This window comes from Manacus vitellinus, unplaced genomic scaffold, assembly GCF_001715985.3.
Source record: "Manacus vitellinus isolate BGI_N305 unplaced genomic scaffold, ASM171598v3 scaffold_66_pilon, whole genome shotgun sequence".
NCBI lineage: Eukaryota > Metazoa > Chordata > Aves > Passeriformes > Pipridae > Manacus > Manacus vitellinus.
In genome coordinates, this window is record NW_021940729.1 from 1,725,488 (window position 1) to 1,741,598 (window position 16,111).

The following is a 16,111-nucleotide window of genomic DNA, read 5'->3' on the forward strand; positions in this document are numbered from 1 at the left end:
CAAAAATAACAATTCTCAGGCCAGTTTTTGTTTGTTTGTTTGTTTTGTTTTGTTTTTGTAAACTGGTAAATAAGGCAAAAAAACTTAAATAAGTTTTTTGGTAAACTGTTAAACTCCCTCTGTTCCCAGCTGTGCTTCTCCATCCCCTCTTGCCAGGCTCTTTTCTGAGACAGCTCTAGTTCCTCACTTGGCAAAACAGTTTTCTACATCCTTAGGTTAGTTCAGTGAGCTGTATCCATGAGCCCAGGGATAGTTCTGAGTACCATAAATGCAAGGAGGGCATGGGAAGTGGAAGTGGAAGAGCAAGTCTTTTGGGGGATAGTTAGTCATTAAGGTAGGCTCAGCTGCATCATGCATTACGTATGATGTGTAAGAGACTTTTATGCAGATAGGCTGCCTGTCTCCCAGACCAGTTGTCTTGGACTTGTTTTGTCTTAAGTGAGCTCAGAGCCATCCCCTCTATGCCTGCTGGTGCAGTGTTATTCTCCACAGTGCCACAGATGTCCTGGATCTCACCTGGAGATTTGCTCCCTGCTGAACTGTGGATTTTGGGCAGGTTGTGCTCTGAGCTCAGCATCAGATTTAACTTACACAGCTGCCCCAGAAGCACTGGCTCCTCCACCAGACATGTAAGCACATAAGAATCTTCCAAGCAGGGAAGCTTGGAGGATCTCAGGTTGTGAGGGAGGGACCAGCATCTCTGCAGATGTGTGTGCACTGCTTGCAGCATCCCAGCTCTGTGCTGGAGCAAGGCAGGGACACACTGTGCTCACTGAGTTCTCTGGGTGGAGCACAAGGGCCCAGAGGCCAGAAAAGATCTATGGCATAGAAAAGAGAAACCAGTTGGAAAATCAAGGATCAGGACTTCAAGGAGGGGCAAAGTGAATGACAAGGTAGGGACAGAGCCTTTGTAGCTCTGTTTGTAAAAGCTGACAGGGCTGCAGGGCTGCTGGAGAGCACAATGCAGCCAACAGCTCTTGCAGAGCCCTGGAAACACGGCTGGAAAATAATTGTGGAGGAAGGATATGAGGTAAACTAAGGCTTCTCCAGACTATGAACTGAAGAGGAACAGGTAACAGCCTTGAACCTGGCCAGTATCCTGAGAGCCACTGTGTAGAATGAGTCTCCTACACCCCGGCTGGTGAGCAGCCAGCAGGTAGGAAGCTCCATGGCTGTTAATGGGAGGGTGTATCTCCAGGGGAGGACTTGGGGGCTGGACTCAAATCAGGTGATGAACTCACAGGGTCCTCCCTGTTGGAGTTTGCTCGGGGCGGTGCTGAATTTACAACCCTCCTGGTTCCATTGACCTTGAGGTGGTGGGAGGTACTGAATGCTGTGGCTGAGGAGCCCCAAAGCGTTTTTTAGCCCCCTCTAAAAGAAGAAAAAGAAAGAGCTGTGTCCCCAAAACAGTCAAGACCTTTCTCAGGTCAGTCTTAAATTCTTACCTCTACCAGCAGCTGCTTCTCAAGCCCCGAGGATTTCCCTGAGCCAATTTAATGCTGGTGGTCAGACAGTTTAAACCCATTAGCTCCCAGCTATCTGAATAATTTCCTTCTCGGATCCCAGCGCACCTGCAGACTGCTCCGACCAGAACTGCAGAGAACTGCCTCGGTAACTGGACCTTGGCTAACTGCTGTGGCCTGTGTGGAGAGCACTCAAGGGCTGAAGAAGATGCCACTGGCTAGATCTCTGTCCATAACATCTCTGAACGGGCTTCCTCAGTGGGAGGATGATGACCTGCCAGTGGAGGACTTGTTGCTCTTTGAAATTTCCTGGGAGGTTACCCACAAAGGTTTGTACAACACTTGGCAGTTGGTATTGCAGTTTCTAAGGGAGTGGAGAGAGGCATGAAGGGCTTGGACAAGCAAGGCATTAAAGGAGAGGTTGGAGAAGGACAAGTGGGCTGCAGAGGCACTGCACTGGGAGGAGGGCGTGTGGCATCCGTGTGTAACTGCACGTTGTGTGTGGGCTGCATCTTCCTCTGCTTGTGTGGGATGAGCATAGTCAGGTTGTCTGCGTGTCTTTATGTGTTTCACCACCAGGGAGAGGTTGTTCAAACATCCAAGTGATAAGTCTGGGTGTACAGGTGTATGGATGTATAGACGTTCCTTTGTACACGTTTGTGTTTTACCTTCCATGCAAATTCACTTGGGAATGTCATGCATGAAAACAAGGTGTAAAACAGATATCAGATTCAGAGAAGTTTAGAACATCCTGTGATTCTCCCTCAGCCTTCTAAAGCAGTGTGGAGAAAAGGCCAGACTTGGAAGAGGTATAAATAAATATAGCTGCATTGCAGCCACTGAACAAACGTCAGTGACCAGCTGCAGCTCTTTCGGGCTGCTCTTTGCAAACACAGGTGGTGCTTCATTTGTTCACTGCATGCAGCTGCTCAGGCAAAGGGCACCTGCTTGTTAGGGAAAGATATTCCTGCCTCCATTTCTAACTCACTCATTGAATCATCCCCTTTCAGGTATGTGTAGTTCACTAAGGGGGAACAAGCTCTGTTTCCACCACAAAAGTGAGTTATTTGAGTAAATGGTCAACCCCCGGTGTATTATTGTCCTGGCAGATAAACAGAGATTAATCAGGAAAGGGGATCTATAACCTATTAAGAATTTAACTTTAAAGGGGAAATATGTGGGAGAGGAGCAGGCAGTGCTGGTGTTTATCTCCATGAAGTGGGAATTACTATTCTGTGGTAGCTTCTGGTATTTAATCTGCCCTGCAGGGTGATTTTGCATTGGTCTTTTTAAAATGCTGAGCTGCATCAATACTGAAAGGTGCTGCAGAGTAAGTTTTGCACTTTGCATCCCTGTGGGCTTCTTTTTCAGTAGTTTAAGTCAGATTTTTGAGTTCATTTACTAATGCCAGAACCTGGAGCATGCAGCATTCCCTTTTGCAGTGTGCATGATAAGTGAGCCTCTGGCAAGCAGATGGCAGCAGAAATCTAGGAAATTCAGATGTTGTCACTACCATCTCTGAACTCCGTAGTATGTATATAAATATTCTGAGTCATCTGGACCCAGTGGTTGTGGCTATCACGCGGTGTGTTTAAGAAAAAATAAAACAATTCGATTTATCTGTTATTCCTGTGTGTGTACAAAGTGCAGTGAATTGTTGAATCATTCACAGAGCTCTTGTTGACGCCAAATCTACTGACACAGCTAAAATTTACTATTCTCACAATTTATGGGAGAATAAATATTCATGAGTGGATATTTATTCAGTTAGTTTAAAAATAAGGTGCTTTTAATTGTACCTCTTACCAAACCTGTATATTTGAATGGGGCTGACAGAACTAGTCATAGAAAGCAATTTCTTTGTTAGAATTGGATCTCTGTGCAGAGTTTCCTTTAACCAACCAACCTTGACTGGAAACATCTGTGCAAAAACTCTTTATAAAGAGAGTTTCAACCTGTTGTTCTGGTAAATTCTTGATACTGAGAGTTTTTTTCCTACAACTTCCAGGCAATCGAATGTCTAAGTCACGTGGTTAAATACCATTCCATGGTGACTTAACTTTTATAAACAGTTCTTGGAAAATGTTAGGGCACTGTGAGAGAGTAGCCAGCAAAGTACAGGGAGAGTCACCACAGAAGATATGTAGGCTTAAAAAATACTAGCTTATACCGTATATTTTCCACCTCCTTAAGCAGAAGGAGGAATTGTTTATTTGACAAAGCAGGGTGACCCCACATAGATTTAATACTGCTGCATGTTTTAGAGTTCATTGTATATATATGGGGTTGCTGTATATGTTCCTAATACAGAGGGCAAGATAAGAATTAGCTGGATTTATTGCCTGGCAAGCTAATTTTGAACATTTAACATGAAGGTCTTGTTCTTCCTTTCTGGCAGTGTAAAGGTGTGTCAGAGTAGTAGTAGAGATCTACAAGTATCCATTATTTCCAGGGTCTCATCACTTCTTTTTCAGCATCTGGAACAGTAAAGTTGCCCCTCTTTATTTTTTTATAATTTTTAAAGTCTAGATCATTTAATGTAATAAAGCAGAGCTTTCTACTTCTCCTTGTTCCCTTTTTATATTTTCTGTCTTGGCTGCAGCCTGTGCTGAGTTACAACCTCTGACAGAAGTGTTGGAAAGCATTGGCCTCTCTGTTCCTCCTCTCTCTTCTCTTCTCTCTGGAGCAAGCAGAGATAAGGTAGCTGAAGGAGGGAATGACAAATGAAAAAGGCTCCTTTTCCAGTGCCACTCTCCCTCTCATTTCCCCCAAGTCATGTGAAAAGGAACTTGCCAGCTAAAGCAAGCACAACACTGAAATCCTCTAGCGTTGAAAGTCCTCTGCCAAGGAAATGAGAGAAATCTAGTTTGTTTTGCAAGGTTTTCCTCGCTTCATTTGGCTTTTCACTGATGGGCAAGACCCATACTGAGAAGTGGATCTACTGTGTTTCTGTGGCAGAAGGGCAAAAATGCAGGGCCCCAGTGCAGTTCCACATATCTGGTGGTAATCATGGGGAAGCTCAGCATTTTTCACCCTTCCCCTTCTCTCCTGACCATCATGCCCCAGCAAAGCCAGGCCTGGTCATATATCTGTGGAAAAAAGGTCCGGTTTTCCTTCCCCCATAACATGATCAATAAAAGCTTTAAGGACAGGAGCAGAAAATGAAATGGCTACAAACAATGTCTGCGTTGGGTTTGTCTGTCGTGGGTTTTCTGCCACATTAATGAGAAGGGCTGAGAATGTTCATGATCTGGTCTGTTCTCCGTAAAGATGTCTTTAAAGTAATTCCAGTGATATTTAGATCAGTATCCCCTGCTGCACCACTAGCAGCTTTTAGATAGAAAATAGAAGAATGCTTAAAAATGCTGGGCAAACAGCCAGGTTGTATCATCATTCAGCTGTGAACAGATTAGCTCAAGAGTTACCAGTAGATGAATCTTAAATATTTTTTTCCATCCCCATTGGAATGAAGACTGTGCTAAAAAGAAAACTTGGTTAAGAGATCTCTGGTTTCTCTGGTGAAAATCTGGACTCTTGGAAGTCAAATTAAGTCGGTGGGACCAGGATTTTACCTCCTCTGTGTTAAATGTCTTTCCGTGATGAAACTTCCCTGGGAGAAGGTGAATACTGTAATTTATGACACAGCTGAAGTAACACCCTTTGGGGAGTGGGGATGTGCTGGCATAAACTTGGCATGAGCACAGCATCAGAGCTCTGTGCAGCTCTAGAGTGGGGTGGTGTGTCAATGTCAAACCAATTTCTGATGAAATCTTATACATTGGGGATGATGCACACAGAAATAGCTTCTCAATTGTGGACATCTGTTACAAATTTCAGCGTTTCAGCATTATTTCAAAATATGCTTGGAATGCTAGAATTTCACAGAATGTAGAGAACTTCTGTCTTCTGATAAGTCCTGGCCACAAACATAGCCCAAAATAATACATGAAAAAACATCTGCCATCTGAATATTCTGGTTTTTTTTTCACCTGACACATCTTAGAACCTTATTCTATAAATGGTCCCCAGATGTTTCGACAGGCAATCAATCAATCAATCAAATTTCGATCAGATATTAGAAAAAAAGAAGTTCAATCCCAATTTTTATCACAGCTGTGTAGACCAGAGGCACGTTCTGAGGAGAAGGACAAAAGGGTAATTGATGTAATAAGTGACTGTGGCAGTGAAGTCAGCCTGAGTCCTGAGCCTGGGGTCAAACTGCTCTCGTGGATCCCATGGCAGATGTGGTTCTCAGGAAAGCTTTGGTGCCTTCAGAGTGGCCTGGTCAGGCCATGGCAAAGAAGCTGAAGAGCCCTGGAATTATTCTGGTCCTCTGTTGTGTAGGAAAAGAGTGTGTGGAAAAGGTCAAACTTCTCTTAAATTAAAAAAACCCTTCTTTCCCAAACGTTTTAGTTCCCCTTTCCATGCCAGTTTATTTTTTGCCTTAAAATAAAAAAGGAAGAATGGTAAGGAAATGAATGTGGGAAAACATTTATTGATTTACTTTTTAACTTGATTTAATTTATTCTGGTAGAAAAGTTAAAAACATATTTTTAAAAAGAAATAATAGAAATGTTTTTCTTTCAAGGGCATTTTAAAACCACTAAAACTTTAAATATTTGAATAAAGCATTTTGGTGAAGACCAGAAAATTAAACTATCTCTGTATTCATGTTTTACAGCTCATTCCCTATGTTTGTGATGTTCCAAACCAGTTCTCTGCATCTGATTTCTCCTGATTCTGCATCTATTTCTCATTTTTCCTTTTATTGTTTGTTTTAAAACCAGTTTCAAAGTACAAAACTTCAGAGGTGGGATGCAAAAACTTGTAACATTTTGGTACATCCCTGTTGTTTGGGAAGGTTTTCTGGTTATAATATGGCCTTAAAACATCTTATTGGAGAAGAATAGGGAGGTTAACGAAATGATTGCAAGTAATTTGAGAATTCTCCAAGGCTCCAAGTGAATATATCAACCCTGTTACTCACTAGGATATTGCTTACTGGCACAGATATTTCCAGGGAATTCAGAGTAACTGAGCACATTTAAGCTATCTCTCAATGATATACAGTGTGCTCCTTGAATTTGCTATGGAAAAGTGTCATTTCAAAAGTCAATGCATTATTCTAGACATTGCTCTGTTCTTCTCAAGATGTCTTTTTTTAAGTTATACCCAACACTTCCCACATCCATAGTTTCACTTACACAGTTTCCCTCCCCTGTCAATTAAAGCTTATGCACAGACATGCTTCGTGAGTCACATTTGCACAGTAACTGGGAAGACAAAAGCCAGTTTGGGACCAGGTAACAGGGCTTTTTATCACAGCTATTTTCTGAAGAGTTTTTACAGTCCCTAAAATGTACTGGTTTTATAATTTATAGTGTTATATATATATATAAAACATATATATATATATATATATATATATTTACAAAAAATTGTTAAAAAAATAGCATTTTATCCTAAGTACTTCTCATTGCATTTCAGGCAAATCAATGCCCCGAAATGTTTTTTTTACCTAGCTGTAAATATATAATATTTACAAAAAGTTGTAAAATATTAGCATTTTGTCCTGAGTACTTTTCATTGCATTTCAGGCAAATCAGTTCCCTGAAATGTTTTTTTACCTTGCTGTGCAACAGATTACAATGGCAGAGCACAGCACACTTTCCACCTTTTCCCTCATAAGAGGCTTTCCCTACATCTTTGGTGCTTTAGGACATACAAAACCTTGTGGAAAGAAACACTCAGCTGCTGGCTGTGCAAAATAAAGGTCCAGGTTCTACTCAGCCCATCAGCTGCAGCTTCCTTATTACTCTTAAAGTGAATATATGTGGAAATTCATCTCCTCAGCTCAGTGTTGAACCCCTTGCAGTGTGAAAGAGGCTGATTTGCACTCCAGTGATGGGGGAAAGGCCTTTGCACCACTCTAGTCATATACAGCTTTATCATGTTTTTATCTTTCATCTTGCAAGTCATATTTTCTATTTTTTTTAATTTTTTTTCCTGGATCCCCAGGCTGCTTTGCACTCAACTCTTCCCTCCTCCTGAGCTCTGTCCTCCTGCCAATTCAAACCATGACTAAGATTTCTACCAAGCCTCCTGTTTATCCGTGTTGGATTGAAGCCCCTTATGCCCATATGATGTATTTACTGCTCTGTAAGAACAGGCATATCATCCTAACTATCACCTTCTAGGTTGAATTTTCTGACTTGCCTCATGTAATCAAAATTTTATGTTTATCTGAATTGAGGCTATTTGAGTAGAATCTCTCAGCTTGTGAGCAGAGGGAAAATACAGTATCACTTACCTAGGATTTCCATAAATCCCTGTGCAAAGCAGCCATGGAAGTATATGATGACTATAAATTAGTTTTTTAAGCTTTCTGGTCCTAATGAAGTGAAAAATAATAGTGTTATGCATAAATTTCCTTCTGCAGTTCCACGTCTATATGACATGAAACTCTAAAATTGTGAGCATGATTTAGGAACACAGATCTGCAAGATTCTTGTCTTCTTAGGGCTTGAATTACTAAGGGTATTAATAGGTCTTGAATTACTAAGGGAAATAATTTATCATGCTAATTCTACTTAGTAAGCTGGTAGATTGGAACTGCATCTGTTTTTCTTCTGTTAAATACCTAGAATCCTGACATGAAAATATTAGAGCTAGGGATCCTTCCAGCACTCAAAACAAATGGGATATTTGTAGCAAAAAGGAAATTAAGTGCACAATTTCTTTTCTAGGAGCATAATTAAATATGTATCTCTCTCATTGGATTCCTCAGGGCTGCAAGATACCAGGCTTTGCAGAAAGCTTCCTGTAGTTGTCAGGGGATACAGTTTAATTAATCTAGGAACTAATCCCCAAAAAAACCTCAGCCTGCTGTATTGTGAATAGTGGTTGTTTGTGGCAGATTTTTAAGGAAAAGTGGGTAACTTCTCAAGATTCTTGACAAATGCAATTGGGTGAGGTGCATTGACACCTCTGGATATCTCAGTACCTTGAAAAAAGTGAGCCTGGAGCAGCAGCTATGAATCACTAGCAACTTTCTGTGCTGATTCCATATGTAATTTTGATGTCACTGCTGAAAGGTGTAGCACAGTCTTCTTGCCTGGAGTATTGCCAAGGACAATGCAGACATTTATATTGTCAGTGTAGGCTGCATTCATTCCAGCTTTAATAATTCTTTAGAATGATGATGGAATGAGGCAGCTTCTGCTTTGAGGATATTGGTTTCAATCCATTTTTATGGTTAGTAGTCCATGACATCCATCAGTCCCTCAGCTCCTCTCAGTGGTTTGTGTCAAACAAACTGTAAGTGCTGGCTCAGATCTTACCACATAATGAAAAATATGTTTGAAATTAGAACTGCAGCAATAAAAAACCCAGGAGGCTATGCTTGGGATGCAGCAGAATCAGTGAGCCCCAGGATTTGAATCCCTCAACTGAACAGTGAAGCTCTGATATCATTTAAGAGACTGAACTTCTATTTACTTGATAGAGTCTGGGTTTCACTTAGAACCTGCATCTGTGAAGTGGTTTAACTAGAGGTGGGTTGGAGCTTATTACAGAGATCTGTGGCCTGTTTCCCTTTCTATATTTTGTTCTTTGTGGTCTTCTTTTGCAGTGGGAGGCATTTACACTGTGATCCAGAGCAAAGCCAAAACGACAGCGGACGAATGGGGCGAAAACTATTTTCTGATCGGCCCCTATTTTGAGCAGAATGTGAAGACTCAGGTGGAACTCTGTGAACCTCCCAATGCTGCAGTTAAGAAGGCAATGGACAACATGAAAAGCCAGGGGTGTCAGGTAAATCAGATGTGCTGCTGCTTCCCAGGGCAACAAAGCTGACTGTGAGGAGATTACGGTTCGGGTTAATGCTCTTGCCGTTCCACTTGACACAGCAGTCCTGCTCAATGTCACCACGGGAGAGGCTCAGAACCCACTTAAAACAGCAGAGTCAATTCATTAAAGGTTATTTTTGAGGAAGAACCAGTTTATCCAATTACAGGTTTTAACTGCTTAATTGGATTAATGACTTATTTATCTAGTCTCAAGGTATGGTGAGATTTCAGTGGATGTAGTATGACCTTACTTTGACTGAGCCCTTCGTTCCACATGCTTGTGCTGGAGTGAGGAGAGGGTTCCACTAGCTCGTGGTTTTTCTTATGTAGCATTATATTGAGTTGAAAGCCAGGAAGGGACTTGAGAAAAGCACCCAGCTGACAAAGAATTGCTCATTGCAAGTAGTCCTAGGGAAGTGTCAGTTAAACCACAACGCCAGGAGTGAATTCAGCCGTTTTTAACACGATTCAACACAATTTTTAACCAGTGTTTTCCGTGATACCTCAGTCAAACCTCATGACCTTTCCATGACTTAGTTTCTCCAACAGTATATTAGGAATAAATTTCTTCCAGTATTGATGAAAGGGATGGAATCTGCTGTGCTGATGGGCAGCTACTGAGCCACAAGCACCTGCAGCCTTGGGGCAGCTGATGACCTGAAAATCAGTGGAAGATAACACATGCTAAGTTTGACCTCCTTTCTTGACAGCCTTCAGCAGAGATCTAGAACCTCCCTTCACTCTGATTCAACCCTGAGGCCCTCAGGGATGTTAGTCTGCAGGAGGAAAAGCTGTCTGCTTATAATGTGTGCTGAACAGATGTGAGACAGCAGCAAGGAAGCATTTTTACAAGTGTCTGTGGCCAAGGGGCATGGCACACTTTAATGTAAAAATTCGTGAAGCTCTTGGACTGCCACCAGCTGTGGCTCTGGCAATGTATTATCTCTCTTTGCAAGAGCAGTCCTGCTGTTATTAGGATTTAATGCCGTGTTTCATGTCATGCAGATGTGTGTGGCTGGATGAATATGTGCCACAGCTTGGGAAAGTGTCTGCTGGGGGCACTGAGGTGATGCTTCCATTGTTTGGGGTCAAACTAAAAGGTCTAATCTAACTTATTTCTATCAGATTTTCATAAGTGATTGATCAAATTATCCATGGTGCCTCTGTTGCTTATAAAGAGGTGTCTGCAAACAGTGTAACACTCCTTTGTTTGGAAAACAGCTCTAGACTTGTGGGGCAGATTAATTGCTGTGCTGTACATACCCTTCATGCTGTTCCAGCAATAGGGTCCGTTTAATCAGCCAACTCTGCCAGACTCACATGTGCACTGTGCTGCTGGAATATTCATATACAGCAGCAAATCTGTCCCAGGGACGTCAAATATAGCTTTGATCTCTAATAATGACGCTGTAGTTTCCAGGAGCTGCACTTATCCTATTAACATTTATGTCTGGATTTTGCTTATGCATCACAATGGATCATTTTAAACCAAGGGTTCCAAACTTCTCAGGTCAGGTGTGTCCCTTGCCATAACCTGACTACACATTTAGGTGAATAATCTGAATTTGTCTGGGTTCACACAAAGTCCCTGCTTTTTAACCTAATTTTCCTGAATAACAAATCTGGATGGCCTGAAACAAATACATACCTAGCAAAAAGGAGCAGACCTCTCTTTGTTACACCCTGTGTTTTTTGTGCAAACAGGTCTGAGAGCTTTTAACTCATTTTTTCAAGACCTGACTTCTATTCAGCCTGTTGTAGTGTCAGGGCTGGGTTCAGCCTCTGAGGTCCCATCCATTTTGGTGGTGGAATTAATGTGAGATAATTGGACTGTGCAGACTGGTACAATCTGGATACATCTGGGTCACTTAAGGCAGTGAAGTTCTACACTCTTAGAGATGTTTAAAGATAAAGCAGGAAAGCTGTATTTTTAGCCTGATGTGGGTTTAGGTATTAGTACACCTTTGGATTGATCCTTCCACTCTGCCAAATGGGAAGAATGAGGAAATATCATGGTAAATACAGGTATCCCCAGTGATCTGGCATAAATGGCAAAAGATTGGATCCAAAATGACTGACAGAAAATAATAATTTTGAAATAAGAACAAAATCTAATGTTCTTCAATAAGAACATAAAGCTTCATTATTCAACCAAGTGCAGTCCTTGTAATCTTTTTTTTTCTCCCCATGGAAAAAAGGTTAATATTGCAATGAAAATCTAAAATGAAAGTCTTAAAAATAAAATGTTTCTAAAGATTGTAGTTTCCTTTGTTCCAATATTACTCCACCTATTTTGCTAGGAAAACTGCAAGTCCTGGGTGTGTGGGACTGTGATCACATATTCCCTGTGTCAAATACTTTAGATTTGATGGATGAAAATTGTTGTTCTAACTTGCCTTTACATTCACTTTAACATTTGCTTTATTTTATTTTTATTTATTTCTTAATATTTATTTATATTTTATATTTTGTTTATTTATTGTCTTTAACATAGCCTCGCCTCTTTTCTATAGGTCTTTTTTGGAAGATGGCTGATAGAGGGCAGCCCATATGTCTTACTGTTTGACATAGGATCAGCAGCTTGGAATCTGGACAGGTGGAAAGGTGAATTTTGGGACGCCAGCAACATAGGGATCCCCTATCATGACCAAGAAGCCAACGATGCTGTGATTTTTGGATCATTAACAGCCTGGTTTTTAAAAGAGGTACAGTTTTTAAACCTAGAGATTTTTAAACCTCAGCCTTGCCTGCAGACCAAAAATGCTTTAGGATGTGGTTCCTTCTCTCCACTTCAGAAACTATAATTTTAAGGAATGGGATACCTGATGTAGGTCAAATTTGTATTTAAGTTTTAAATGTTAGATGGTCTTTTAACTATATTTTTCCAGGAGAAAGGCAAGGAGGCTGCCTGGTGTGATTTCTGCTGTGTCTTTATGTCACTTCCCACTGTTTCTTCTCAATTCCCTTATTTGTCACAGGATACTCTTACAAGCAGGATCTCAAACTGCCTTTTTCTCTCCTCTGGAAGTGAAGCTGTCACACTCCCAAACTGTCCTGGAAGCCAGTCAAGCCATGTTTCAGCAATCAGATACTGCCTTGAACAGGGCATATGGACAGACAGACAGAATTAATGGTGGCACTGTGACTTCAGATGTCACTCTGAAGAGGGGAAGCTTAGTTAACCTGCAACATCATCTCTCTGTCATAGATGCTCATGATTTTCTTATCCAAAGAAGAGCTTCAACAGCAGAAGAGCAAGTAAAAGGAAATAAGAGTGACTGTCCTTGCCAGAGTTCCTGACACTTGAGGAAGATTGTTCTGAGGCCCATCCTTGGGCTAAGGGTTAGGGCTGGTGGGAATCAAGACACATGATGACTTCAATTGTTGTACTGTTTTGTCACAAGAAAGAAAGCAAGCACTTACAAGGCATTATGTTAAAAAAAAAAAAAAGAGGTTTCTGGGGCTGGGATGATGGGCAGGATAATGCATGTTTCATGTATGTTATTTCTATTTTCAGCTTTCCTGTCAGTTTGAGGACAAGCCCAATATAATTGCCCACTTCCACGAGTGGCAGGCAGGAGTGGGTTTGATACTGGCTCGGTCTCAGAAACTTCCCGTTGCCACAATTTTTACCACCCATGCCACTCTGCTTGGGAGATACCTGTGTGCAGCCAGTATTGATTTCTACAACAATCTTGACCACGTAAGAGACATTTTTCTCATTCTTTCCTTTTCTTTTAGCTAATCAGCTCCTGGCTCCTTTTCTGTTTACTGTGCTACTGTGCTATTGTATTTTCTGTCTCGTGTGATCACTTGTGATTGACCCATGTCTGAGTGATCAGTTCTTGGTTCCAGAGCACAAGAAATGGTATTTGTAAGACCATGAGGTGTCTAGGCATGAGTGTCTATTTGTCTGTGTCATCTGACAGGTCATCTTAAAGCTCAGTGGAGACTAGAGCAGCATGAGTAACCAGGGAATGTAAAACCTGTTCAGCTGTAGTCATCACTTGACCCTTCATGTGCAGCCTCACAATACTCTTTCTTAATGAAGAGCAGCAGAAAAAATAACCAGTAGCCCCCCTCTTGCTCAAAATACCCTGGAACTGTATTAAATTGTGGTTTTTTTCTTTCCCCAACCTATTTCTTAACTCTTGCAAGTCATAGTAAGTCTTTCTAATTTCAAGCATTTCAGGTTAGGCCTTATTTGTAACTGGGAAACGTAGGAAGTATTTTCTGACTTCAAAGGAGCCACACCTGTTTCTTGGAATTTTTGTTAACTGTCTAGTGGTTTTGGGTTTTCACTGTTTTCTTTCCACTCAAAGCATTACAGAAACCAACCTTTCAAGGACCCAAATGTCTTTAGCACTGCCTTCAGCAGAGGTGCATTGCATAAGCTGGGGTTTCTAATATGGTCACAGACAAAACTGAATTAAAGAGATTTTTGCATTCCAGCACTTAGTGAGGGTAGAGGTAGGTAGAAGAAATGCCTTGTTCATTGTGCATGTATTTTCTTGGCTGAAAGCAGTGAAGAAAATCACTTGGATGTTTGAAGCTTGACACAATGTGGAACAGTGTCTTCCAAAGACAAGGCCTGAGCAGTTTGTACTGCTGGCCTTATTCAGAAACACAGAATCTTAGAATCCTAGAATGATCTGGGTTGGAAGGGACCTTAAAAATCATCTCATTCCACCCCCTGCTATGGGCAGGGACACCTTCCACTGTCCCAGGTTGCTCAGAGCCCCATCCAACCTGGCCTTGGACACTTCCAGGGATGGGGCAGCCACAGCTTCTCTGGGCAACCTGTGCCAGGGCCTCCCCATCCTCACAGGGAAGAATTTTTTCCTAATATCCAGTCTAACCCTACTCTCTGTCAGTTTGAAGCCATTCCCCTTTGTCCTGTCACTTCTATCTGTCAGATCTCTCTCCATCTATCCCCTACTAAACCCAGTCTCCTAAGTTAGATGTGTTTTTACGTGCATTAATGAGGCAGCACGAATAACCCAGTCGAGGAGTCTAGACATTCCTGCTCCCTCATACTCTCTTTAGGTGTATATATGCAAAATCTAGCTTTAAAGGTACATTAAATCATTTTTTACTGGTCAGAGCTGGATTGAAAGAACTAAACACATGTGGTTTCAGGTTTAACTCTTGAGGAAGTGGGGATTTTTCATTTATTTACCCTTTCATTCTTACACATAATTTATTAGTAAGGAAACAATAGTAAAAAAAAAAAGAGGGGCATTCAAAATGAGAAATCAGTGTTTAAAAAAGAGAATGTTGATTGTTTTACTTAAAATTTACTTAAATACTGAAATATGTCAGAGCCTTGCCTTTCTTTTGAAAGGAAATTCTAAAAAAAAAATTTTGATTTCTTTTGCTTCTGGTTAATTTAGTGAGCTGCAAGAAGTCCAGAAACTAGTCTGTTTTTCTCAAAAGCAACTTTTTTTCCCCCTGCATGGTAACTTCGGGTGCCTCACCCTTTTCTGTGCACTCAAAACAAAAAGTAATGATCTCACATCAGAGTGGACTTGCAGATTTTAATATATTTATAATCAGTTTAGAGTATTACTGTAAACTGCTGTAAATAATATTTAAGGGAAGAAACTTCTGAATATGATAATAATGCTTTATACCCTCTGTGGATTGACATTTAAAGGTACCAATAGAGGAAATTATGCCAAGCTGTTACACCACTGTTTAACATACTTAGAGGGTGATAAAGCTGTTCCTGACAAAATTAACTATCTTAGTGAGGGCTCCTTTGCCTGTAAAAAGGTCAACTTGGTCCAAAAGTCAGTTGAGAAATGGGAGGTTGATCTACTGTAATGAAGATACAGAGAGATAGATCTTCAGACTTTCATTTTGCTGCCTTCTAACAGCAAACTATTAAGGTCAAACAAACAATTTGTCAGTGAAGAACATTCTTTGGGGCTTTGTCACATTTAATCTTTGGAGGAAACAATATATTTTTAGGGCATATCCTCCCCTCTCACCCTGAAGTAAAATGTCTGGTTTTCCTATGTCAGTGTTATGGCATAAATTCCTTCCTCTGAAACATAATCATAATTGAGTTCTCATGTTTGACCCATGTTTCATGGTTAAAGCACAATTTCCACCAGCTTTAAGTGCAGCAGCTGAGATAGGTGGGAAGGATGCTGCTGTAGGATGGGCTGTGCCAAATGTCACAGAAAATGGTTGCAGCACAGAAGGAAAGTGTGTGGCCCAATTGTACCTAGAGACAGTCAGGCATGTACAGCTCCTGTGGAGAAAAGAGGGAGCCTTGCGTTCCCTTTCCTAGTCCCCAACACGGTCCACAAAAATTTGTCTGGTAGGGAGAGTTTTACACTTCCCACACAGTGCAGGACTCTTCCACTGCAGTGTAAAACCACCCCTGTAGATAAGCAGGACCAGAAGATACAAGATCAGCAGAGTCCTGAACTGCAGGCTGCCAGAACTCTGTGTTTCATGAGCTGAGGGCACTTGTCAGCCTGCAGCCTGTGAGAGGACATTTTCTGGGTGAATGAAAACCTACTCGAGCTGGCAGAGGCAAGCTGTGGGTTTTTGGAAGATAGGAGTGTGCACAGTGGGTGTAAGACTGTAATGTTGTGTGACTCCTGGCCTCTTCCTGAGCCATCTGCTCCTTGCCTCTGTCAGAGACAGGATCCTGGTTCTAACACAGCATTCCAACCTAACAACTGGATGACATTAACAACTGGATGTGACACTTAGTGCTGTGGTTTATTTGACAAGGTGGTGTTCAGTCACAGGCTGGACTCGATGGTCTTGGAGATCTTTTTCAAC

At 41.3% G+C, this 16,111-nt stretch overlaps 1 protein-coding gene across 1 annotated transcript in view; it reads left to right on the plus strand.

Moving 5' to 3' along the window:
• Positions 1-1,267: 1,267 nt before the first annotated feature.
• The window catches only part of GYS2 (glycogen synthase 2), a 41,676-nt gene continuing 26,832 nt past the window's right edge, over positions 1,268-16,111 (plus strand). Inside the window, exons 1-5 of the mRNA XM_008930891.3 lie at positions 1,268-1,426; positions 1,567-1,792; positions 9,094-9,275; positions 11,824-12,015; positions 12,828-13,013. Coding sequence (XP_008929139.1) covers positions 1,672-1,792; positions 9,094-9,275; positions 11,824-12,015; positions 12,828-13,013 — 681 coding nt within the window. The 5' untranslated portion in view covers positions 1,268-1,426; positions 1,567-1,671. The remainder of the gene's footprint in view (positions 1,427-1,566; positions 1,793-9,093; positions 9,276-11,823; positions 12,016-12,827; positions 13,014-16,111) is intronic.